The 27,913-nt window shown below is 42.2% G+C and overlaps 1 protein-coding gene across 9 annotated transcripts in view; it reads right to left on the bottom strand.

Moving 5' to 3' along the window:
• The window catches only part of TGFB2 (transforming growth factor beta 2), a 110,276-nt gene that overhangs the window by 60,928 nt on the left and 21,435 nt on the right, over nt 1-27,913 (bottom strand). For all 9 annotated transcript variants that reach the window (XR_013931492.1, XR_013931493.1, XR_013931494.1 and 6 more), the window contains exon 2: nt 7,122-7,285. Coding sequence is in view for 1 of the 9 variants with exons in the window: in XM_080408557.1 (XP_080264683.1) it covers nt 7,122-7,285 (164 nt within the window). In the remaining 8 variants the exon portion in view is untranslated. The remainder of the gene's footprint in view (nt 1-7,121; nt 7,286-27,913) is intronic.

The following is a 27,913-nucleotide window of genomic DNA, read 5'->3' as shown; positions in this document are numbered from 1 at the left end:
CTGCCAAAATACAAAGGTATGGAGTACTTGACAAAGTTTAAAAAAAACCCCACAGCTCAGATCCATCTGCTCAGAACTTGCCAGACACGTTCTTCATGCAAACTTGCAAATAAAAAGAACATATTGCATGCATAACCCAACCCCTTTTATATCTGGATGTGCTACAGCTGCAGTAGGATTCTCTTACAGTGTTGGCTGCTACTCACTTAAAGGTAAAAGAAGGTGAAGTGTGAGGGGGGCAAAGAGATGAGCAGCTCAAACAGGTCAAAAAGGGAGGGGAAGTCAAGTGTGTAATGGAATCACTGTGACTAACTCACTGCATCTCCCTGTGGTGAGGGGATGAGCTCTGGGAAGAGAATGGATCCTGAGAAAGGATTTCCTCTCCATTTGTTCCCCAAGCAGGGTCTTCCTCCTGCCACTGAAGATACATGTGCAGTGTAAGCTGGGGATACAGCCCTGAAGCCATTCAGTCTGACTTACGTTTAAGCAGGCAGGAAGACTTTGCATTGTATAAGCAATAAACAAGAACGGAGGGTTTGGGGTCCTCCTCCTGGAAGATTCTGAAATACTGACTGCAATTTCCTGCTGTTTAGGAGAATTTAAGATAGCTCCAAAGAAAGATTTTACATAAAATGAGGCAAAACAAAAAAATCCTGTAAACTTATCTAGCATTTAGCTTTAACTTGCCAGAGGCACATTATGTTTTATTAAAATATCAACAAAGAGGAGCCAAAGTCAACAAAAACAGAGTGGGTTCTTCTAGCCATATCCCCTAGATCCTGCAGAGTAGTCCTGTATTCATCTCCTCTTTACAGACAGATCTCCCAAGCCCTTTCTCTTCCTAGGTCCTGTCCCTAACAGCCATATCTCATGTTCACATGCATTGTACTGCAACGTGTTGTCATGCAACTTTCTTTGCTATCTGAATTTTTTGACTTACTGCTTCTTCTAAATGCTGTCTTCTTCTGCAAGGCACTCCTCTTTCTTCCTTTCCTCTTGCCAGCATTGTTTTCCGTAAGTCATGATTCTCTTGTGGTTTTCTCTTCCCACCACCTACAGGCTTCCACCCAAACCACCTTCTGTCCTCCTCCATTTTCTTCCATCATCTATTCTTTATACAGGCTTCTCCCTGAAAAAGCTTCACATTGTTTCCTACATGTTCTCAGAACAGCAATACTCCCTTCCCCTCATCCAACGGGCTTCCTAGTGCGAGGCCAGCAAGCCAACCCGATACTCCTCAGCCCAGTAGCTACCACGCTGCAGTGCTTGCTTGAAACGTGCCCATGTCCCAGTGTAATGTGGGCTTGGCTACCCCACCAGACTGCAGCCCAAAAAGCAGGAACCCAAACCTAGTGCCTGGTTTCTGACCCATGTCCTGCATTCCTACAATCCCTATAACACGAGCCTCAACAAATCTGTTAGCTCAGTGCCCCACATTTCTACACACAGCAGTGTTGAGCTGGGAGTACACACTGGCTCCTGCCAGTAGCTAACAGGGATATTGTATACTTCTTCAAGTCGTCTTCAATAACTGCTCTGTTCCTGGCAAGAGGTGGCTGCATCTGAGACAAGCTCTCAAATCTCAGTGAATATGACACAGCGATAAATACTTCCCTTCACCCACACTCTCAGATTATTTGCCAAAGGTACTCTATACATCGTCTCCAGCATATTCACTTTTTTTAGTAAGGCATACAATATTTTGACCCCACCCCCCCCCCCCAAAAAAAAAAAAAAAAAATAGAATTCTGGAACAAGAAAGCAGCAATCTGACGAAAATATACTGCAAATTAACTTCCTCTGGTTGTGAGCTGTGAGCTGTTGCTGAGGGGGAACTGGGGGGAGGAGGTTGGTAGCGTAGAAAGTTATTAAGAGTAGAAAGTTATTAGGTCCACACTTTATACCAAGTTTAGCACTTCAAAGAGACCACTGTGCATTTACTGTTTAACATAACCTTGTAACCTTTCAGATCGCGAGAGTCTGGTTTCAGGATAGCAATACGTGAATTGTAAGATCCAAATATACTACTTCAGATGTGGGTCACAGCAACAGCAGTCAATTAAAATCAAATGCCCCAGGTGATATCTGTAATACAGACATCCTGTGCCAGCTCACAGCCACAAATCCTACTTCCTGGTATTTTCTTCCATGGCATTAGAGACGGCACTTTTTGGCAAGAAAAGAGAGCAAGGTCCCTCTGCTCCTGATTATACGGAGATCAGTCTGGAGTAGCTCTGCTGCAGTCATTGTAAATTGCCTCAGATTTGCACCACGGAGATTTGGCCCAAATCTATAGTAGCTTGCTCTAAATGTATTCCCTAACTGAAAAACAAGACAAAACACTGTCTGAATTGAAAGTATTTGAACAACTGACTGTGGTTTAAATTTAAATCTGACTCATAATGGGGTAATATGTTCCACAACATCTTCCTCCTCATACCTCCAAGCGGGTAGAGAGGCCCTTAAAGAAATGGGGGTTACCACTGCCTGGACGGCAGATGGTTCTTCCTAGACCCTAAGCAAGCTTCACAGAAGCCCTCGGCATGGCCTGGGCCCTCCCCAACATGGAAAGACCAAAGGTCTGCTCCTGCTTCCTTCAAATTCTTCACCACAGTCTGATGTACCCCCTAAGGCTTTAACCTGGTGCCGTTCATTTGCTCCAACCCTGAGCTCTCCTACATCCTGTGGTATGGGTCCTCCCCATCCACAGCCTCTCAGGTACCCCCACCCACAGCAGCCTTGGAGAACGATGATGATAAAACCCAGCGCTGCGGCTGCATTTTTTGTGATGCTTTATGATGTGTTAACAAAACATGGCACTGCTTCCATAGGAAGTAATTATCAGTTGTTATTGTTTGGCCGTCTGTACATAATAAAAATACCTTAAAAACAATGCCACAACACTCTCTGAATGACAGCTTTTCACCCTGTGAGGGTTTCCATGCATCCAGCTTTGCAGTGATGCCTATTTATTTTTTGGAATGCTTATTCATAAAAGACAAGGGTTTTTTTGAAGGGTGCAGGGACTTTATTCATAAATACAGAAGCACCTTAATAAAAGAAAGATGTGATGAAGTCTTCAAAGCAGGCAAGAAAACTGATGAACAAAGACATTCCCATAACAACTGAGCTTTATCTGATCAAATTCCAATAAAGCCTGCATTTGGCATAAATCTTTAAAAACATAGCAAGGGCCACTGGACGATGCTAAAACTTGTTTATTTAATATTATTCCTCCTCCTTCCCCCAAAAGTAGTTTATCCTCTTAATATTTTCTGAAAACTTGGTGCACGTTGAGAAGCGCATTGAGTGAACGTGGTGCAGTGGAAGGATAGCAGAAGTGCAGGAGAGCACTTGACACATCTGAGGCCACTTCCTTCCCTCCAGCTTCCCACTCTCCAATGTGCTGATGATCAGTAGCACCACCAGCAGATTAAACTCTCCCTTTCGGGCAGAAGAAACAACAGAAAAGATAGTGCCTTTAAAGAATTTAATTCTCTGTAACTTCACTTAAGCAGAGCCAAGAAGAGACAAAAGCTTTTATACCAGCCTTATGAAAGAAACTTAATTCCTAGCTCTGTGAGTTCTATTATTTTCCACCCTAAGACTACTTAATATGTGCACTGCGCTTCCCATCTGCACAGGAACACACAGATGTGGTTGCCTAATCCTTAAATACCAAGATAAGTACTCTGGGTGAAAACAGACATTAAAGAAACTGTTTCTGCTCTTGTGGATTACCACTTGCCCACTGGCTTCGTGGATGCATCCAGGACACCTCCGTGAGAATTAATCTTAAGGACCCACTGCCCATAGAAACCTAGGGGGTAGCAAACCTGGCAAACAGATCCACAACTACTTGCTCCCAGCATAAATACAGTGGGGTGCTCTCTGCTCCAAACCTGCCTCTGAGGTGGAAACAGGGTCCTGTTGCTGCTGCACTGAGGACTGGGAGCGAGGGGCCATGGCCCTGGCTCACCACACCAAGCGGTCCCAGACTGCCTTCCCAGAGTCAGTGCAAACAAGGGCTGCAGGAAAACACAAAGTCCTTTTCTGATGTGGTTTGGAAAAGGCAGCCAAGTATAGCCCAAGGAAAGCTTAGCTGAAAAGGTGCAGTCTTGCATTTCTTTTTTCATTGTAAGGGGTAGATCTGTAAGGTCAGAGGACCACACAAAGAAAGAATCAGGAGGAGAAACAAAATATTTATATTCTGCTTGCTTATTTTTTCCATTCACCCTGCACATCTGCCTCTAGCTGTTCCTAAAACAGTCCTTCAGAGTAATATTGTCTCTTCTGCACCAGTGGTATATACATCACCACTAAATTGCCACCGGAATAAATCAGAAAGTGCTTGAAGAGCAGTTAGGAGACTTCCATGTGTTCAGGGATGGCCACTTTCACAGTGAATCACCGCAAGAGAGCTCTGACTCTCTCCAGAGGACTTCTGCTCCTCTCTTCCTGCTTGACTGAGGAAGATGAGGGGACATGGGAACAACCATTCCCTGAAACTGCAGGTATGAGAAGAATTTCAAAAACCCTTATCAAGAAGATCTCAACAAAGCCAAAGACTAGGCAACCCAACACTTGGCGAGAGGAAAAAACCCCCAAACAACCTAATTATTAAATGTTGCTTATGCAAGATGAAAAACCACATTGTTCCTTCTGGGCACAACAGCCCTGGCAAGCCCAGCACACATCTCACAAGACAGGAAGCAGTGTTTATGCATGGACATGGAGCGGTGCCTGCACATGCCAACTCCTCTGCAAGGCTCACTCTCCATGCATGGCTTTTCATGCTGGAAGCAAAGACACCTGAGTAAGTCTTCAGCCCTTACAGAATGTACTTGTCTCTCCCACTTCCACTAAAATGAGCATCTTCCTCATTCTCCTCTTTTACCACCCACGTTTGTACTTTCCTCCGCTACTAGACACTCCTATCTGCACTATCAATATATTATTACACAGCCCTGAAACTCCTCTAGCATCACTGTTGCACCAATGCCTCCTACCCATCCTTCCTCACTGTCAGCATCTTAGATCTTCTTTCTAATCTCTAAAATTCTTAAACTAAGTTCTAGGATGCTTTCTATAGCACTGTTCTATCTACGTCACAGAATCAGAGAACATCTCCAGTTGGAAGGGACCCCTCAGGATCACGGGTCCCTCCCCTTCAATTTCTCCTTGCTTTTGCTTTTCCTGTTAAACACTGCCTGCTAACTCCAGGCGTTGTGATGGACAGCAGATGCAGCAGTATTTAGGTACTCTGATGCTCTCACAGTAGAGCTGCTGGCAAGGAACCTGTGCAGTTCAGACTGGCCATCACAGAGCTGTAACACCTCCCTGACAAGGTCTTGGGGAGAGCTGCATACAAGATTGCAAGAAATAAATATGACCAAAGGGGCAAGAAAACAACCAGCTTAAGGCAGCTACAGGAACTTGTAAGTAAGCAAAGCAGAGAGAGGAACTAACAGGCAGCTCTTATCATTTTAACAGGTGCTCTGCAAGGGAAATGCTCCCAAGACAGCCTGTCACTCCACAGGCAAAGGAGCAAAGTAACACGCCTAAACCATGCCTGGCACAAACACTCAGAGCTTGCTGCCTTTGGCTTGCCTGTTACATGCTGGAGAAAAGACCGAATCCTACAATAACCTGCACTGATTACTCACCTAACACTTCTCTCGGTATGCCTCACCCAGCCTAAAAAAAAAAAACCACTACCATACTCACCAGCTATATATTTATCTAAAGGACCCAAGTACCTGCCCTGGATGCAGGTGTCAGTCCTTTCCATGGGTACAGGCTTGCCGGAGTCAGGCTCTCTCAAATAAGCTCCAGCTGTTTCTCATCACAAGGCAAAATCCCAGCCAAGCAAAGGCCCTTTCTTCCATACCTCCACTGAACCCTTTGTGTCCCACGTTCCTCAAACGCAGAAAGGCAATGAACTGAGCTCAGGCAACCGCAGCTGTACTCCTTTCAGGTGACTAACAGCTCTCAAAAGTAGAACAACAGAAAGCCCAGAGATGCCATCAACTTCTTTTAAGATGTCTGAACAGTGAGGTCAAGCCCAGAACATACAATCGTTTCAACAGGCTGGTGTAGCAGCATCACAGGGACTTATTGTGTAATTCTGTTTGATGGCTATTACATGTAATTGACACCAGTGACTCTCATTAGAATGTTCCTAACTTGCTCTTTTAACTAATGAGACGTTATTTACTCAACTTTTCAGCCAGCCTGTCCTTGGGAAGGAAGGCAGTCAGATCACAGTCATGAAGTCAAGTGTCCAGTAACCACCTGTGGACCTGAACCACATTCAACTGGGAATCACACTTCTCCTACTTGAGCATGTGACCTCAAATTGCCCCCGTCTCTGCTCCAGGTTTGGCTTGCACTTGACCAGACCAGGCAGCAGGAGGTGAATATTGAAAGTAAGGGAGAAGACTAATTTGAATTTGTACCCACTGGATTTGAACTGAACTCTACAGTGCTGCAAACCCAGGACAGTGCTCTGGCATAGCTATTGAGGGCAGCAACAACCGAATCAATGAGGGGATCAATGCACTTTTACAATGCACTTTTACATCAATCTTACCAACACTTAGGAGTGAGGGAGTCAAGGGGTCATTTTCTTCCTCACTCCTTGATCCCTGAATTGTCCACTCCCTTGCCTCAATCCTTGGACTACTATACAGAAGTCAGGTCTGAAACTACGAAGCTTTGAAACTCAATTATTAACATTGCCATTTCTGCGAGGAATGGTTAGCAGGCTTCTGCTGAACACAGGCCAGGGTAGGAATTTGACTTCTGCATAAACGACAGTCCAGACCAGGTGCTGGGAGACAGAGATCCTGGGGATGACTTGGTAGGGGATAGAACAGACGTCAAATATTATATGCTGAAACTCTGGAGTCTGAGGCACAATTGCTAGAAAAAGTTTGCACATCTCAGCTTCATGTGATTTTTCAATAAAGTTCCTTTCTATGAAAGGCATGGGAAATCAGAGGCTGCTTTGAAAAGATGGGACTCAACCGCTTCTCCTCGTGATTTGTTCCACTAGATACGTACAAGGTGGGTTTGCTGCAGAGAGACAGGGAGCTGACGCGCATGAGGTGCCACCATACCTGGTACAGCTCTATCCGCTGCTCCGAGACCCGCGCCTTCGAGTTCTGCAGGCGGAAGACCCTGAACTCAGCCTTCACCAAGTTGGAGGCATTCTTCTCCATTGCTGAGACGTCAAATCTGACGATTCGGAAATAAAGGCTGTAATAGCTCGGCGGGATGGCATCTGCAAGAAGGCAGTGTGATTTTATTATTTTTTTTTAATCATAAAACACATTGTTCTGTCAAACAGTGTAATACAAGACAGCCTCAGTAAGGGAAATATCTGTAGCATGATTCAGTTTCCAATGGCCAATTTAATATTATTAACAATTTAATAAAAAAACCAAAAAACCAAAAAAACAACCAGCTCCACATGTGTTTGATTATGGGAATACCATATTAACAGAGATTAACAACTATTTCCAGCTCTATTTCAGGTCATGCATTTAAACCTCTCCTCTTTCAACATACTGGTGGAAAATCCCAGATACTTATAAAAGGGGAAAGAATCATAGTGGTTGGTATCTGGCAAATGCCTTCAGACATGCACGGAGCTCACAGGGATCTGCTAAGATGACAGGTAACAGCAGCTCATCAACCTGCGCATCTCTGAAGTCCGCTTCCCCTAGAATATGGAGCATCTAGCCAGCTTCAGATTTAGTTTTGTATTTAGTTATTAGAGGATTCCACCAGAACAATATTTTCATTCCGATTATAGTGACATGGGCAGGAAGAGAAGAAGAAAAGGAGGGAAAAGACAAGTGGATAGTAGACATTATAAATGGAATTACATGAATTTTGACCACTTGGAAGCTGTGAAAGCCATAAACATGACCACCCCTCACTATATAACGGGGGAAAGCAAGAAAACCAGAAAAACGGACTCAAGCCATTAAATATTAAACATGTTAAACGTATCAGTTGAGGTTTCAGAAGTGTGTGTTCCTCCTTGTGCGCCACAGACCCCCGTGCAAGGCTGAGCACCTCCACATTGCCCCAGGCCCTGCCGCCTGCCCTGCTGCCCCTGCTGCTCCACCAACGCAGCCACACTCCCGGGGGATTCCAAACAACTCGAAGGCCCTGATAAAAATCTCTGTTCAAACCAAAGGAAAAACTTCCTTTTCTCTTACAGTGGGAAAACTGGAGTGGGTAAAGAGAAAAAAGAAAGAGGACCATTGCATTGTGTGTGTATTTTCAGCTGAGAAAGCAAAGCTTGCTGGCTTCCTCAGGACCTCGCCAGCAGGAAGATGTCAGGTAATTATCACAAAACATGAAGTTTTCCCACTAGTCACGTAGCTCAGGATTCAGCACACAGTGGCAAGAGATGACAATCTCAACATTAGGGAGGTGAGCAGTTCAGCACCCATGGAAGATCCAGGCCTTGCCCAAAATCCCAGCAAGGCCTGCTGCTCCACTGCCTCCCTCGGCTATCCAGGCCATTAATCCAGGCATCTATCGATCAAATAAAGTACCTTCTTCTGGAAGATATCTAATTCTTAATGGATACAATACACACAAGTTATCATTTCTGTGTAAAGAAATGGTAGAACGCAAGTCCAGTACATTTACCTTCGTTTCTAACTACTAATGATTAAAGGTAGTTGGAAGAAATCCTTAATAATATTTATTCATATCAATAAGACATATTAAAGACTTTCTTCCAAATATTTAATATTTGGCTGCTATTACCAGAACTTTTGAGCAATGCAGCAGCTCCTGGCTACACAAGGGAACACCACTCACAGCTAAATATTTAATAACCAGTTTGTTGTAGCTTTTTGAATAATTCCAAGTTCAAACTGCCTACAGAATAAATAGCAAAAACAAGTCACACAAGGAATAAAGCAAATTTATTCTGTCTTCACAAAATTCAGAAACACGCTTCCTCTACATAATTGAGCCAAAACCTCTTCTTCAAATGATCAGAGGTAAAAATTCCTAAAAGTAATCCTAGCTGTGAGAAAATTTTGATTATAAAGAAATAATCTTGGCCTCAACTGTAGATGCATTATAAGTGAGAGAGGACAAGTTTGCAAAATACTTTACAAAAATCCTCTGAAAGAGTACTTCCCAAAGCAGACCCTCAGTATGGTCAAATGGGTAAGAGGTATAAATATGAACAGGAAGCCCCAGGCTTCCTTATGATCCCATTTAAATAAAGAAACGAAAAAAAAAGGTTTTCAAATTTTCACACCTGCAGTGCTCAAAAATAAACTCCAGGGCATCATGATCAGTATTCTTGCCTGTCAGCCTTACTGACAGAAAACTGCTACAATCTTACAGTGGGAAGAACTCAAAGAAAAAAAAGGATGCAAATTACCCTGGCGTGATAAATGCTGTTGTTTTGCAAAAGCCATGGGGCTGGTGTCTCAAAATACCAACTAAAAGTCTTCTGAGAAAAGCTTAACTTTATGCACTGATGATCTTAATTACAATACATTTTGCAAATTCTTATAAAAGCTACTCAGTTCAGAGATTATATCCTCATCTAAGAGAGAAATAATCTCTTCAACTTACTTTTCTGCTATAGGAAACTCTGACGCTACTACTTGTTCTTCAGCCAAACCTAATCCTACTAGGAATATAATTTGGCATAATAATATGTATATATAAGATTGATGCTTCCAGATGAGTTGTAACTTGTCCTTCCCTGTCATTTATTTGAGGCATCAACCTACCAATTCATTCCCTCTGGACAAGCCAAACTAGCAGCCAGCCACTTGCCCTGGCACAGACGAACCCTGTCCAACTTGACTTTACTTCAGATTGAAAAGTCCTATTTAACTCTCAGTCTTATTTATATTTGGCTTCTAACTTATTTCTAGAACTTTCTTGTGCTATATTTGCAGCCTTTTTTTCACTTTCTATATTTTAGAAACTGTATAATACAAATCTGTGAATATGTATCTGAACGGATTTTCCTGATCCATTTCTGCCTTTGCTTTTTTTTCTCTTTCATATATGAAGAAGATAGAGAAGGAATATTCTTTCAGTGTGCATGTTTTTGTGTTTGCATATGTGCATTCGTATACACAGTGAACGAGTATTTACCTTCCACTGGAAGGCAGGCATGGGACACCCACCATGAATAAGAATGAATTCTTGTCTTACAGGAGTTTCATCTCTCCTACAAGATTGTTTGATACCTTGCAAAAACCCACATAAGAAATTTGATTTCTTTATTCCATCATTTACAATGGTATCCATGGGAAGTCAATTCAGGAAAAGGCATTATTCAAGGATAACTGAAAAAAATGTGGGTTTTTTTACCAGCTGGAGCCCTTCCTCTGAAAAAGAATGGCTGACTGCAGAATTGGGGTTTACATGAAAATTAATCAACATTAAGACTGAGAATTGAGACTTGCAACTTTTTTAAGGGAATGGAAAGAACCCTATGGAGTCTACAAAATTTTGAATTAGCCTTTAAGTGATCACAGATGCTGCAATTTATCTCTCTTTGTGACTCCACCTTAACCTGACAGTTGTATCAATGCAGACTCAGTTGGATACCTCTGGACTCCCCTCTGGTTTTGGCCCAATGGCTCCAGTAGACGCCAGGATGACTCTGACCAAGTTAGTGTGCAAACACAGTTACCCTGCTACAGACTAGACTCCTTAAGTATTCTTTGAACCATTATCATTAATGAGTAGAATTAAATCAATATGTTTCCTGTAGCTAGGAAAACACAGATTTCTTTTGTTTTGGAGAAAGGGAATAGTAAATGCAATGAAAGATTCCATTTTTATCATCTTTAAATTATTCATTAATTCAACCCTCAAAAAACTGAAGACTTCCAGCTGTAATAATCGCAATCACAATCAACACAGTACAGTTGAGACTAGAGTTATAAAAAACAGTTGGAGAAGGTGCAAGCAGCATCCCTGCTTCTCCCTCTAGCCTGCTGAACATCGAGCATCATAAGTTTAGCTTTTTTACTCTTTTTTTCTTCCTCCTCCACCCCCCACTCCCCAAACAAGCTGAAACGTCATTAGCTGCTTTACACAGAACAGTCCAAACTGCCAGGTTAAATTGCATTCTGCTATGTGAGTGTTTTAAGTGCATAAGGACATTGTGGTTTCTGTGCGTCTTACTGATGTTGTCCAACATCCAGCATCCTCTAAGCTCCTGTGCCAGCAACTAGGACAGAAAGCAGCCCTGCTCTGACAGAGCAGAAAAGCACTGAATAGGAAGGGTGCAGGAGACCTATTCCAAAATACTCAAGTCTGAAGTATTGCTCCAGGCTGGAGCATCATCAACAGGACAGACTGAACACATCCTCTAACTGACCATCCAGGACAGCACACAGACCCCCAGGCATTGCTGCTGGGAGGTGAGTGAGATGGAGTCAAGCTCCCTTAAAACAGAAGTGCAAATGGAAGGAGTTTGTTTTATGCTGGAGATGTTACCCAAATCAGGAATCTCCTGCATAAAAGGATGACATTTTTGCCTTCCACAGTTCTGTTTGATGAACTAAGCCCTGCATTTTCACAGATTTCCTCACAAGTACTGCGTGTACTGACATTTCAGGAGAAACAAAACACTGTTTGACACAGCTATTCTGTGTTGGGCTTTCGTTCTGGCGAAGAAAAGACCTAAGTTCAATTGCATCCAAACGAGACTTTTTTTCCCCTCTGAATTTTCATTTCTGCTATTGAAACAAAAAAAAAAAAATCAATTATATGTGCAGCCCAAGTTAGGAAATGTAAACAACTTTTCTTTTCTCATTGGAAGAGGCCAGACAGGCCGACTTCACACATACACCCACGCTGGAAAGGCTGAGAGCTTCAAACTAATCCTTCCATCAAGGGCTTGTAATAAATGCTCCAAAGATTTATTTTTACTCCCTTTTGTGTTTATTAAACTTTGGAGGGTTTCTTTTCCTTTTTCTTTTCTTTCTGGTGCTTTGCCCATTCTTTATTACGGCAGCTACAAAACATGGAGTGCCCTTTTCTTCTCGCCCTCTTTTTTTTTTTTTTTTTTTCCCCTCCTCATCTTTCTAACTGCAGTACATGAATGACCATGTAGTAGGCTTTGAAGCAGCACATGCAAATATTTATATGAGTAGCTTGATTGTTATTAAATGCAGTTGTTACGATTCCCATGCTCTGGCAAACTTCCCTAACCCCTCTAACTATTAGGACCATTTAGGCTGTTTAGATTTCAGCTCACTGATAGCAAATCCTAAGGGGTTTTTTTTGTAACAAGCAACATAATGTGACCTTGTCTCTCCCCCGTGTGAATTTTACTCTCTGCTCAACATACAGGTCCCTGCCACAAGCCAGGTCAGGCTTCCTTTAAGGACATCCAGCCATGGTAAGTGAAGTAGCATGCGCAAGACTGCTAGAAGGATGGGCAGTTTGTCAGCTGTACCGGCACATCTTTCCAGCAGGATCCCGTCCTTCCTGTCAGGCACACTCAGGTCACAAATCCTCTCCTCTTTTCCAGGGGAAGTCTCTCCAAGAAATTAGAAACTTGTTTAATGCATCTGGGCTCCCAAAGCCCACGGATAATTACTCTGCTCACCCCTCCTGACCCTGACGTGACTGCTGAATCCTGCTGGAAACTGCCTCTCTGCAATGAAAGGGGATATATAAATACAGTGAACCAAATTATGGAGGCCTACAGGTTATATTTGGGAACTGGGATTGGCCCTCAGAGGTAAATCAGTTGTACATCAGCTTTCCATTAGCTCTGAAACTTTATCCTGCTGTGACATTAAGTTATGAGCACATCCATTAGCTAATCAGTGCTCTTGGACAGAAACACTTGTGCTGCTCTCCACTCCGACATTCGCTTCCAGCCTCTTGCAGCAAGCTTTCAGAGTCAGATGGTACAAAAGCAGTGTAGGAAACTTACTCCAGTATTCCAGTTTTTACCTACAAAGCTGCCAATGAGCAAGTACCTTTATTTGTCATAAACCATCTGCTATTGAGGAGGGAAAGGGCACTGAAAGTCACAAAAAAACTGCCAGGAACACATGACGGATAAGGTTTCCAGCTGAGGCCCAATGACTCTGGAGCAGCTCTTCTAGCAGAACAGGGTATGTGTGCACCTAGAGCGCAATGTGAGACACAATGTCTGCTATTGCACCTATTTCTGGTGAAGAACCCATGCTATGGTGAAGAACCAGCAGCTACGGATCTTCCACTGAATGATCCCTAGATACATAATTTATTCATGGCAAAGGGGCATGCATGGTTCTCAATTCCACATTTCCTGATAACTTCAGTCTTGCTATTTACTGCATGTGGATATGCCGACACTTAACAAGACAGACAGACAGGCATACATAGAGGAAAAAAGCTTTCTTCATCAGCAAGAAAACAGATTGGGGATCCAATTGCTGGATGACCCTTGAGCATTACAACAACTGAAGACTGAAACCTGAAAGCACTTCCCTCTTTTACCCCCAATACTGACCCCTGGACCTGTCCCTGCAGGCACACAGGGAAGCCTCCGTACAGCTTCACTTAGCCAGTGGATTTTAAAGTGAGGCAATTCCCCTTGTAGAAAAAACAAAGAACCAAAACCTCACTCCTACACGGACTCCTGCTGCAGCTCTTTAAACATGACTTCCTTTCAGCAGTTACACTAACAGAAGCAAATCCTGAAGATATATTCTTGTTTCAGGGATTCCTTCTTATATTAGTTAACTTTTTTCTCTCTTCGTGAGCTTCTGATATGTAGCAGGGAATCCATCCATACATGAAATTATTATGCCATAAAATGGCCACAAAGACTCAAGAAATGTCAGTAAAGACACTTAGCAGTGCTCACATAGCACAAATGCATCCTTTATTTTTTCTGTCTACACTTTCTCTATCAAGGTCCACAGGTCCAAAAAACACACACCAGTGAAGGTCTAGGTGGGCATGGGTTTAGAAGAGAATAATTACCTAATTACCAAATTTTGTGACATATTTCCACTGTTCAACCACTTGCTGTTCCTCTTTAAAAACACACTAAGATCTATGACAACATATGAAAAGTAAAAAAACCCAGGGTGTTCTCCAGATTGAAGAGATAGATACAATGAGGCAAAGATGGAATTTTCTTAAGATATGTCTATGAAATTGTGTGTTCCTTACTTAAAATCCAACAAAGGCCTTCTGGTTCTGCTGCTACTTCCTCATTGCTTCACCAAGTCTGAATTAAAAGCTGACTAGCCCAAGCTATGACCTCAACAGCATAGTGATCCGGTAGTCTGGCTTCCAGCTACCCAAATGATTAATTCCTTCAAGGTACTTATTGCTCTGGAGTTTTGTCGACTGTGACACTCTTATGTAATTGTATTTTGTACTTCTGATTTCTGTAAGGGTGAAAAACATCCTGCAGTCATCTTTGGGTCAAAATGCAACTGGTATAGTAAGGGCACTGAGTGTAATTAGCTATTCATTACATATGCCTTAATTTGTGTCACTTCATCTCTACTAGTACATTGGAGCTGGGTATGAGACCTATACTGGGCATCAAACCCTGCCAAGAAAAGCTACCACTGCTGTTTTAAAGCTGTAACAATACAAGCTATTTAAAACTTCCTTTTTTCCTTTTTTTTTTTCTTTTTTCTTTTTTTTTTGTAATTGTTCTCCCTGGGCTTGGCCAAATCATGTTGCAAGTTCAGCCTCAACTGTATTTACATGCTGCAGCTGAAACTGACTTTGGTTGATCCTTAATTTGGCCTGTAGACCACTGTAAGAAGGGCTGTAATTTTCCTACATCACTAAGCTGTCTGATTTAAGTGAATCTTATCAGCCAGAAAGCCCTAATTTAAATCCTTTTTTCCATTGGACTTTCTCTCTCTGCCACTCTTTCACAATTATTCTCATGAGGCTACTAGTCTTTTCAGTCCAAAACATCATTTAGCCTGAAAAAAACCCCATACTACCCACACCAGCTAGAAAGAAGGAAGACAGAAGAGCTACTTTGAAGAATCAGCTACAGCTTCTCCTCTCCGCCCTCTCCTACAGGTACCATATGAAGAAACGCTGCTGGGCCAACATCACATATGCTTATTCACCTCCTATGAGGTCCAACACCAATAGTCAGGATGTCTGGGCTATGACAGATTCCCCAAATGAACCCTTCCTGAAAAAAGTTCACAGCTATTCCATCACACAAAATGCAAAGGAGAGTCACATTGAATACCAAAGAGAAAAACTGCAGGAGCATTCTGCTTTATCTGAGAAGATGACCCAAAGCCTCAGACAAAGTCCATGTGATCATTCTCCTGTGAATAACAGAGAGGTGTAGCCCAACAACCTAAAACAAAAATTCTCTGTCGGTCTGTGTGAGCTGGAGTGTAGCCATGTATGTAGAAAATGTCAATGATTAAAATTCAAAAATATATCTGCAGGATTACAGACCAAATCACTGAGCTACACCGGAAAAAAAAAAATACCAAAAAAAGTAAAGTCAGACAAATCCCCTATGCAGCTCTCCTCCCCTTTCTTTTGATATCACATACCATCTCCAGCGTTCGTCTAACCGCCCCATACAATACTGGCCTAGTGGTCTGTGCAGGGTGTCAGTGTGATCAGCTCCTATGTTTTCCTTGAACGGACCATTAAAGAACAAATACCCCACAAAAGTGATGTGCTGTGACAGCAGAAGCAGCAAGAACTAACCCGTGTGGGATCAAAAAACAATGCTCATAAAATAACCCTCTTCAGGGACAGGCTGTAAGCACTACTGTGTATTGCTTGAGTGATGCTAGCCTAACCTCTCTACACCTCCTTTGCTCCCCATCCACTGCTCATTTGCAAAGATTAGAAAATCTGAATGTTTTATGAACGAGAGAAAAATACTTAAGAAAAACATACATAGTCCTTCCAGACAAGCTACACAATTTATTTTGGAGGAAATCAGTTGCCTGTGCAGGCTGCCCTGAACAAAAAGGAAACACCTGTGGAATGGATAGGAAGACACCTGAAAGTAAGGACTACAGACTGCATGCATGAGTTAACATCTTTAAATGCATGCCAAGGTAAATCAGCACACAGATTGCAAGAACTTGTGTTATTACTACTTCACAGCCACAGGGCAGTCCTGAGGCAATTACAAGCCACAATCCCGGTTCTTTACAAACTCGGCTGTACTGGGAGTGTGTTCTGTTGAATAAAACTTACTCCTCTAAGAAAGCACACTTTTCTTCTGCAACTCTGAAGAACGCGAGGACTGCCCAGAAGACTGCTTCTGCTATAAAACAAAACTCTGAGTATTAACTTACAGAAGAGTCAGACTGAGCGCTGAGCTTTAAATCAACTGCCTGGATCCAAACCTCTGCAGCTGGAGGAGGATCAAAAGCCAGTTGAAATCACTGAAACCTCTGGCTACAATGTAAGGGGAAACTGTTCGGTCCCTTTCAGGAAAACAAAATCAGAACTCCAACCCAGGCAGACTTGTGACCACTGTCAAATGCTCCTATTTCTTACACAGGAGTGTGGAGTGCCTCCCAGGGGATGGCCCCTCTCAGGACAAAGCAGCACACGTAGCACAGCCCCACGCCTGATCTTTCTCTCCCAGCAAGAAAGGCTCTTTGCCTATTTGCAAAAGCTGGAGTAGCTGGAAATGAGGGTAAATGAGCACCTCACATGGCAACACTGCAAGTCCCCCTCAGGTTCATGGTATTCAGTGGACATTTTCTGTGCTGAAGAAATCTCCTGAAGAAAAATTCCCTCACGTGAACTCACCAGACCCTCCTCTCTGCTTGCCTTTAAAGCTTTCCAGGCTGTTGGCTTGTTTTCCTTCCTCCATGCTGAAATGCAGGGGCTGGGTAATGCAAACAACACTGATGCATCATGTGACAGCTATTTTCAGGTCTAAATTTTGAGCCATTGAGCATTGCTTCATTGGGGTAACCTAATTACTCGGGAGTATTGTGAGAGCAGCAAATGCTGATTTTTCCATTCCTCACCATCTTTCAGCATATACCAATCTCATACATTTTTAGAAAGTCTGAATGGTCTGACCTCAGTTATCCTCTTCTCAAAGTCCTATTTATACATCAACTCATGCAAAGGAGCCAAGAGGGAATGTAAACACAAACCATACTATTATCTTTGTTTCTCAACAAAGAAATCTCAATCTTGTGGCAGGTGAAAACATATGGGGTAAAGAAACAGCACAACAGCTCGCTCTCTCAAACATAAACACTCCATAATCTCACCGCTGTTTATGCAACACTACAGTGTTAACAGTGAGAAAGGCATTATCTCCAGATGTGCCCTCACTCCTGGGTTAGATGCCATGGTAGCAAGCCCATGATCATGCACTCCCAACAGGAGCTGACAGATCCTTTTCTTCTGGGAAGATGAGCGGCAAGCTAACAGGAAAGCTGCTGCATCTGTCAACAGGCATTAGAACACGTTACAGAGTTAGCAAAGCATCTCTGAAACCTCCATGAAGTTTTCACCCCATTGAAGTCACTGACAAAACATTCCCATTGCTTTCAAAAAGGGCTGGGAATTTACCCCCATACTTGTAAGCACAGAGAGGATTTTCAGCACAAGAAAACTCTCTCCAGCCTCTCTGCCTCCTGTTCTCCATGAATTCAGTTTGCCAACAAAAGGTCCTTCAGCTTTCAGCAGTTATTTTGTGAACATTCAGGGAAGAAGAACTCCTTTCAAATCCCCATCAGGATCCTTTGAATGAAATCCCAGGTTATCATGTATCACCACTGAAATCAAATATGTAAATAGATGTATGTTGTGTTTGGAAACTTCTCAGGTATGTACTTTGCTATTCTGCTTACACTGGAATGTAAGAAAAATACTCCTAGTGTCTTTCATCTCTCTCCATGAAGGGCTGCTCCTCTTTCAGCTAGGAATCATAAGCAAGAATTGCAAGTAAAATTGCCTATCTGCTCTCCGAAAAAAAGAAAAAAAGAAAAAAAGAAAAAAAAAAAGGAGAAAGAAGAAAAAAGGAAAACACAGGGGCAAACTGAAAAAACTCACCAGGGAACACAAACCTTTCTCAATGGCAAAGTAAGACCTGACTTGCTGGCACTGTTCAGCTCAGTTTTTAGGGCTGCGGCGAACTCAGTGACTTAGATTATATTAACCTTCTGCCATTCACAAGACTGACCGATCGTTTTCCTTGTAAGAAAGACTTTTTTTCTCTTTCATTTCCCAACCTTCTGGCTGCATGCTACTGAAGTGGCATCTCCCGAAGCAGTCTGTAACAAGAGACCTCTCCACTGACAGGCTGAAGAGGCAGACATGATCACAGTCCAGCTGCATGACTTGTAGATCATATTGCTTTACATCGAGACATCAGGACTGCAGTGCCTAAAACCCCCTCAGCAGTCATCATATCCCCAAAACCCAAGTAATCTGGAATAATTCTTAACTAAGAAAATATTTTATCTTCTCAAAAGCAGATTAGGTTAAGGTTAGATGTGTGCGTGTGCGTTTGAGAAAGTCTATGTATGTTTATTATTTTTAAAAAAATATTTCCTCTTCCTGGCACCTTTCTCGTGAATTTCACTTGCACTGACAGCCCAACCAGCAGGATTAAAACTGGCTTCACAGTGTTACCTCACTGCCAGTTTACTAATGAGCTACACCAAAAAAATATATATATTGTGCAGACATACTTTCATTGAATCCATCAGGCTCACCAAAAAATGTCACTTCTGTTATAAATCTATTCTCCCCATCAGCATACAGGAGGAGTTCGGTATGCCTGCACACACTCCACACCTCTCCCTCCTCCCAGCTCCAGGGTTCCGCAGGCACTGAAGCCGAGGCGGCAGGTGGGATGGAGGCATCCCGCAGCCCTGGTGGGACCTGCCGCCCATGGGCAGGACGTCCCTGCACCCACAGGTGCTGCACAAGTCAGGCAAAGAAAACTGAATTCCTCCAGCAAGCCAAAGGCAGAGAAGGTAGCCAGCTTGCAGGGTCAGGCCATTTGCAAGAGCCACAGGACAGTGGTCCTGCTGCAGGGACAACCTGGGTCAGGTCACCCCAGACCTGGGGACCAGGGTGGTCTTTCTGGGATCCCAGAAGGCAGCTCCAGTGAGGAGGATTGTGATTAAGCCTGCTCCTTGGACAGAAGCACAGGCGTACACTTTGAACGTTAGAAATCAGGCTAGTACATTTATAAGGCTAACCTCTCCAAGGAAACAGACATCTACTTCTTTTAAGGTAAGCGGCGGTTACCTCTCCTATGTCTATGTCTGTAAAATTAGGCCATTCACTAAACATCAGTTTGGTACAGTTTGCACTCTGACAGCAAACATGCTCATCACAGGCTCCGACTTGTGCCTTTAGTGCTGGATGACTTGAGCTGTGTTTTAAGCCTGTGAATACACATCTGCATTTTAATTTTCTGTGTAGAAAGCCTCCTAATCACAAGCATTTTTATGAAATCCAAGGGGATGGCTGGAAATCCCTTAGATATGTCCTGTGGATTATACACTGCCACAGCGATGCAACACTATACAAAAATCTACTTTACAAAGCTGTGCCGGAGAGAAAAACACACAACTGGAAAACATTTTGAATTATTTAAAGAACTAAGAAAACTTTCCCCAAATCCAATTTTCTCCAACAGTATCACAACAACCACAAAGCCGTCATACACGACAAACTCAGTGGTGTTGAAATCAAGGAAATGGCAGCAAAAAGACATTCTCAGGCTATTTCACAACACAGTTTAAGCTGTTCATACTGCTGTGTTTATGTGTCTCTCTACCTTAGCACAGAATAATCCAAGTATCACTTGTTTTCAAGTCAAACGTTTTGTTTCCCCTTATTCATCTGCAGAGTGGTTCAACCAAATGGAACGGAATGTATGCAAGATAAGTGGTAAAATCAGTCTGAATATTTATTAGAATAACAGGGCAAGAAAAGCCTACCACTCTGCTTCACAGAAAGAGCATAGGCACTGGCTTCACATTAAACACAGTCCTGCTGAAGTCATCCTGTGAGCTTTCCAACATAGCCATGTGCTTAAAAGCTTTCCTGCCTCAGAGCCCCCAGTAGTGAGGGAGAACGGGGTGAATCCAGTCCTCATGAAGCTCCTCACTCTGAGGAGAGCTCAAAGGACCAATCCTTCATGCACCTCACACTTCCAATGTGATTTCTGTTACTGCTTTCCCAACCTACCCAACTTGCATTTTGGAGAGAGCTCCTCTGTGCAGGAGTAATAGCGAGTGGTAGCTTTCCTGACTATGCTGTTAATGGCCTTCCAGTTCAAACTCCTGGTGACAGAGATGAAAATGAGTGTCAATTTTCTGTGAGCAAGCAGAGATTTACCTGCTATACTGAGCTTGTCCCATCCATCTCAAACCCACCAACGGACAGCCACCTGCTACTAACACTCTCCAGGCCTCTCCAGCCTGAATTAAATTCCAGTCTAGATAGAGCCATCCAGTCTATCAAAAAAATTCTGGTCTTAAAATGGGAAGAAAGTACAATTTTAACTGACAGAAGTTGGTTAACAGAGATCCCTCAACACAGAGGTCAAATTAAATAGTGCATCCCACAGAACCCAGCAGGGCAGTGGTCCTTGCTCCTTCATGGATGACTGTACTGAGTAAGAGCATACTATAAACCATGTCCTAAGTTGCTTTTCCTGTTAACATGGACCTAGAAGGGGTAGCATCCTACTGCCATAGGACTGGAGCACAAAGTACTGCCTGTTCCCTATGGCTCAGACTACCTCACATAGGGCCACGTACCTTTGAACTGCTGTTTCCTGAACACACTGTAAACTACCCTCTTCTTCCTTCTGTCTGCATACTCACACAGCTCTGTGACCACAGTTTTTAAGTGCACATCTATCATTCATCGCAGTTGCTGGTAGCTTTAACTTTTGCTGCCTCATCTCTCTTGGAGCTCTCCCATCATTTCATTCCTTTAAACCACTCAGCCATTTCCCCTCTTCAATTAGTCCCTTAAAACTTTCCTTCCTCTTTAAGCTTATGATTATTCTTTCATTAGAGCATTTTGTGATGCTCTCTAAGGAGATCAAAATGAAATACCGCCCCCACCCCACCCCGGCCAATTACACTGTCATGTTCTCTACAGTGGAATAACGTAGAACTTGTAAAAAACTGAGCCAGTGCAGAGATTGATAATGAAGGTAACACCATCAAGTTTCACTCTCCTCTGGAAGGGGAAGAGGGTAAAACTGAGTATACAGCCATAAAATACATGAAATTAAATACGCCTCTGCAAATGAAAGTTCCCTGTGAAAATAGTTTCCAGGTCTATGGTTTTAATTACTACATAAATGAATGGAAAACAGGATTAAGGAATTTGCACAGTTGTTACACATCGTAGTTGGAATCGTAGCATTTTTTTCAGCTACAATAGCATGAAGGCATAATCCAATAAAGCCCTACTGAACTGGATCCAGCTTTTCCCTGATATTCCAGTTTGGTAGACAAGAATCTGAACTTGCTCTCCAGCAGCACTCACATGGGACTGAAACATGCAATATTGGGGTGATTTTGCAAAGCTTCCTCATTTCTTCTCAGGCTTCAGATTTTATGATTTGCACAGATTTGAAATGTTTACGAGTTCCAGTCATTCAGCTTTGCTCATTTACCATTTCTGTGTCTAAACAAGATTTCAAGCCCAGATTGAACCATGGGCCACAACCTCCTTTAAAGGAGAAGTCCTCTGAGCAGACAAAGACATCTGGGGACAAAAGCAAAGTGTGCACAGGAGCAAAAGTGTTGGAACTGCTTTTGTGCCCTCGTAAGAATCCATTCATGTTTGCAAACACAAAAGCTTGGGGCTTTTCATCCACAGCTAGAGCAGACCTTTCATTTTATTTCCCCGCTTCCTTTTTCTGTTTTTTGTTTGTTTGTTTGTTTTTTTAATCCTGCCATGCACATTGATCTTAGCCTGAACAAACTGTCCATGAGTGACTGTTCTTTACACGTCTTCATGCAAGTCAATTACCCAAGAAGAACACAGCATGCTGTACCAGCTCATTCAGGCTTTTCTTCCTCAAGCTTAAAATCTCCCTAACTCTCCTGTTCTTCACAGGCCCGCTCTTCATCTCTAGCTGGACTGAAATTCAGTAAATATTACACTTACAAGGTAACAGGTCTGGAATGTGAAGCATTTAGAGCTCAGCAGAGTCTCTTCTTGGCATCTCAACATATATGTTGCTTAGTGCCAAACAATATTCAACTGGCTTTACTCAATTCAAATGAAGATCTTAAATGCCAGGACTATATAAATATTGTTTAGCAATCAAAACCATAGTTAAGAGAAATGTAAGGGAAAAGACAAGTGCTACTTGCCTTTTTAGAGTCCCAAAAAAGTGTAGTGTCTCAAACAAACCTTTCAATCTGGAATATGTGTTTACATTTTTGTTATCATCCTTCGTAAATGAAAGACAAGAGAGAGCGGATAAAGCCTCGTGCTTTCGTGCATTCCGTGTCACGTTATCGGCTGTACAACAGCAAGGACCAACACATGCAGACTTCTGTCATTTTATGACAAGGTTTACAGGACAGCACTGAAAGCCAGCTGAAGGCCTTTCCCAGATGGAGGGTCTGGCACACATTTGACCACTGACCTGCTCATACTTAATCAGCCCTACCACTGAATGAATTAGGAGAGCCAGACTGGAGGCATCTGCTGAAAGCTATCTTCCACAGCTATGAAAGCAGAAGATGCATTTCTCCAGCCTTTTCCTTACATGCAAAAGATACTGCTGATATTGAAGAACAGAGTCATAAAGCAACAATGAAGTTCAAATTCTTTTTATAAACAAGCATTATTGAACAGCACCACACAGCATAGCTTGGGAAGGAAAACTCCATGTATTTCTTACCTGCTGACCTAGGGCTGTGTCCATACAGGCTCAGCCTTGACAAATGCTAACTTCTAAGTGCTCTCTTTAGAACTGCAAGACCCTCTAAGGCTGGAAGAGCTCTTCTGAGTTTAATGTTTGCTCCTACTAACTTAATGGCATGGATTAGATGCTTCCTGTCCAGCACAGTGAGCTGTGAAAGCACAAAGAAGAGACGTGATTCTCAGCTTAAAAACTTCTCTCCCGTCTGGAATGCGACGGCTGGCCATGCCTACGTACCAACACTTGGTTAGCTCTGAACGGTACAGCTGGCTACATTGTAAAGACTTCTTTAAGTGAGATGCACTGACTTTATGCATTTATAGATCAGAATGGGGAAAAATGGTAATACAGCAAGTAAAATTCAAAATGAAGGTAAGAAATAAACCCACCTTTCTCCTTCTCCCAGAGCAACCAGTGGTCTCGGGACTTTCTCAGTGGCACTGTAACTAAATGTAAATGGTTTGTCTTATTGCAAATTGCAGAACTGCCCACCTAAACGGTTTATCTGGCTGAAGCTGTAACACTGCTGAATTAGTAATGTCTGTGAAAGGAGCAAAGATGATCCAATTAAGACATCTACGCAATACATGGACAGCAGAGGCATCCAGCATTTCTTCTGAGAGGTATTGTTAACAACAAAAGTCATCTTACTCAGCGATAAGAGTTTACCTCAAATACAACTTTACTAATCTACATACAGACTATATGGTGCTCACATACCTTGAGGCAGAAAGTTATGCCTTGCTAACCTAATCCTCAGAAGCATGAAAGCCCATGCTCCCCACGTGTGAGCAGTGCATTTCTCTACTGAAGCTAAGAGAAGAGAGCTACTCCATAATGACATGCCTGTAGGACAGCTACAGTAATGCTAAACAGAATGCCAAAAAAACCCCATACATAAACCACCAGCTCAAAAATCATTTTACCATTAAGCCTGGCCATGCAAACTGCTCACAGGTAATGAGACCCTACTGGCAGGTAAAGAGAGATTGCCATATGCGCAGAGGACAGTATGTTGCCATGGTCTGCCACAGCTACCAGTAGGGAAAGGCAAAAAGATTCCCACCTTCTCCTGTTGTGGGGGAGAGACAGCCAGCCAAGGCAATAGATCTCAGCTCAATATTAGACATGAGAGGAACACAGAATGCTGTTAACTACTAGCTCCACTTCAGTCTCTCCTTGCTGATACTGGATCTGGAACTGCATTGCCCTGGACTGAATTGCAGGTTTTAACTCTCAAAATACAAACCAGAAACAAGGAAAATCCCTTTCAATCTAAGACACCAATACTCAGCATAGACGCTTAGGCAAGAAACTCTGACCAGTGGCAAGATGTGGGAAGACAACTGCTTCTCAGACCCTGCTGTTCCATTTGAATGGTTTTTTTTAACCCTATGCTAGAAACTATTAGATTCTGATGACTAAAAGTGATTCATTCCACCTGTCCACTTCTTACTCAAAACCACCCTTTTCCAATCTGATCTAAATTGTAGTCTCCAACCTTTACTGGTCCAGCCACGTTAAGAGTGAGTAAATAATGCTGTTGTGAGCAAGTGAGAGCGTTACCAGCTTGCTCCAGAACAGTGATATTTTTTTTCTTTTTTAGAAAAATAAAAATTACAAAATGTATTGCCAAAAAAGCTATAGTCAAGCGTTTGAGCTTTTCAAGTCCTGGTATTTGTTATTGCTATTTCCCATATTCTTTAAAAAAAAATAAATAAAAAGAAAAAAAGAAGAGAAAGAAGATTGTTTTTCTGAAACACTTCAAGCTAACATAGTAAGATGTCCTAGACAGCTTTCCCAGTTTTAAAACCATCCCATTTCAAATACTGGTTAATGTAAATCTGGAAAGTTGCCTTGTCTGGAGTAAAAATCATATACAGATTGAAAAAGGATTAAGTTTTTTGTTACAACAGATGTACATTTTATACTTTAACCTTCTAGTGTCTGGAACAAAAGAGGGGAGCTGGGGAATAAGGAGGACAGAGAATGGTACAGTTCACTGCAACAGCTGTTGATGCAGGTATGTATTCTCTTTTCACAATACACAAGGTAACACAGGGCATTACAGACACTCAACTGTTATTTTAGAGCGCAGACCCTCCCTGTGACAGGTTAACACATGAGGAAATGGCACAAGTTCACACCACAGTGGGCACTCAGTTCTCGTCTGTGCTATTCATAGCTGAGCATTCAGGTTTACAAGGCTAGACTAGTTTTCCTGTGTCCAAATAAAACAGCTAGATGGATCCAGTTGGATCTTCCAAAGCACAAGATAAACGTCTTTTCCCTGAGACACTACAAATGCCAATCACTCCAAGTGTGGCCACCTGCTTCAGATTCATCTGCAGAGGACTGGCTTTTAGATATACATCACCAAGACTGAGCTTCCGATTCCTTTTTATTGGTGAGTTTTATCACACACCAAAGGAGGCGTCATGGTAACAAAACCGTGGTGCAGGACAGCTCTAAATCAGAGGGACCTGAGTGTCAGGAGTATGGACACATGCCACGAGCAGGCTCACAGTATTGCCAAGACAATGGAACTACACCCAAGCTTAACAACAGATTATTTTTTGCCTGTTTTTAATGGTGATTTTTGCTCAATTAAGTTCAACCCTTTACCTCTACCTGAAGTTTCACCTATTTTGTTTATAAGTTTTGCAATAATTGCAAAAAAAACACAGCTTCCTATTTGCAAGCAACTTACTTTCTGCTTTTTTGGGCATGCATAAATGTTTGAGACAAAATTTGTTAGAGAAAGAGGCACTCATAGAAACACACACACATACATGCACACCAAGAAACCAAAAATACAAAAGGATATATATTTCAGACTAACAGATGATATCCAACTAAATATTAGAAAAAGATGTTCTGACCATTTATGATTCAGAAGGATCCAAAACTAACGCAGACTCCAGACAGATCACATTCAGTGAAAGAGCTCCACAAATTGCATCATACAACACCATGACTGCGATAATGAATATGGATAGCAATTACAGAGTCAACGTCTGCATTTCTTAAAGATCAAAACAGACTAGGAATGCATCAGTGGCTTCTCAGAATAACCTAAAGAAGGATTTAAAAACACGTTAGTTCAAAGGAGCATGAAAAATATGGTGGCTCTTCATAGCAAGTTTTGAATTTTCTTCTCTACATGCATTATTAGTCACATTTCCTGCTGGTGGGGCTTGCAGGTATTCAGCTAACCTCTGCCTACAGAAGTAAGGCTCCAGAAATTATCTGTACTGCTTCAGTCATACGACACTGGCACAAATTACACAGGATGCTTAAGCTTCTTAAGAACCATATCCAGAGGGAACATCTCACTGGAAAGCAGGTTGTGCAACAGGGAACTGTGCAGAGAGTTTATTGTTGAGTTGAGTGTTTTCTTTGAAGTACTGGTTGTGTATCCTGAAGGCAGAGTCCTTCTAAACACCGATACACAAGAACATGTGACAGTGAAATATTGTACATATTTACACAAAACAGTATGCTTCAGGACTATTCTAGCTCTACCCAAGCCAAGTCTGACCTACTGTCAAAAGGAAAAGCTCCACATTTCAGAGGTGGAACTTCAGAATTCACAATGTAGGTATATTCAAAATGCACATGTGCGTTACATCTATAATGAGATATAAAGATCTTTTTCCTGGCTTTGTATATTTGATACACAGACACTAAAATACTACAGGATCACAGATTCAAATGAGAAGTATGGGACATCAGCTAACCACCCTACAGTCATGCCAAGTAACAAAAGAACAAGTATTTGTAGTTTTCAAATTTACATGACAGTAGGTTATTTTACATACAGAAAAACATTACTGGAAGCTAGAAGGAGCAAAACCATAATAAGAAGTAATCACAAATATTAAAATGACTGAGAAAATGCAAAAATCTAGTTCAACTGCAAGAGCATGTCCAGACAGCACAGGTTCATAGTATATGGCAGATGAATGAGTTCTCACTGCAACACTCCAGCAAAAACAATGTGCTTTCAGACTGCAAGGAAAAGGTGAAAATAAGCCTTTTACTACAATTAACTGGGATCACACACACACACACACAAATCTTCCTTTCAGTGCTAGGCATCTCTCTATTAGGGTAGTGTCAAAAGAGACACCAAGTGTCTCACTATGGAGATAAGTCAGATCTAAGCAAGGAGATTTAGCGGCCCAGAGCCTGATGAAAGACAACAAGACTGAATACATGTATGAAAAGTAATGGAATGGGTCAAAACTCAACCATGCAGAGATAGCCGAAAGCATGTAATCGTCAAAAAGTGACAGCAATTTTTAGGGCAGTAACACCATTAGCTTGGAGTCCACTTTGCTCACTAAGAGTTGTTATGGAACTACTGCATTAGTTTTTTAGGCACTCCTGGCCTCAGGATCATAAGAACTGGTAAGACAGTTGAGTGGACCAGAAAGAATAAAACAAGGAACAGAACCTGCCTCGACCTGCTCCCCCCCCTTCCCCCCCCCCAAAAAAAAAAAAAAAAATAACATCTTTTTAGACTGTGATATTCAGTGCAGTTTTCTATTTGGTTTGACAAGGTTCCATATTTCACCTAACTGTAGCTGCAGTTAAGTGACTATTTTAAACCAATAACGCAGGTGGCTTCTAAAAGTAGTGCAAATGGCAACTTCTAAAAACTTTTACACTTGGCCTTTAAAAGTAGACTCTATGAAAAAGGACACGCCAGCAGTGGTGAGGAAACAGACCACTTGCCAAGTCGATCCTTTGTAACCTCATCTCCTACCCTACCATGTATATTGCTGAGATCTTAACTATACTGTGTAGAGGGAAGGAATTTCATATAGAAACACCAACAAGTTTGGGGGAGATTAAATATGGCACACCTACCCTGCAGAGCTGCCACTTATAAAAATTACAACTTTTCAGTTGACTTCAAAAAGGAAATAAAAGAAATACAGTGCAAGCAGACTGCCCTCAGCACAGCTGGAATAAATCAGGGCAGTTCCC

The sequence above is a fragment of the Falco punctatus genome (assembly GCF_963210335.1).
Source record: "Falco punctatus genome assembly, chromosome: 12".
In the NCBI taxonomy this organism is placed as follows: domain Eukaryota; kingdom Metazoa; phylum Chordata; class Aves; order Falconiformes; family Falconidae; genus Falco; species Falco punctatus.
This window is presented reverse-complemented; position numbering and strand designations above follow the sequence as displayed.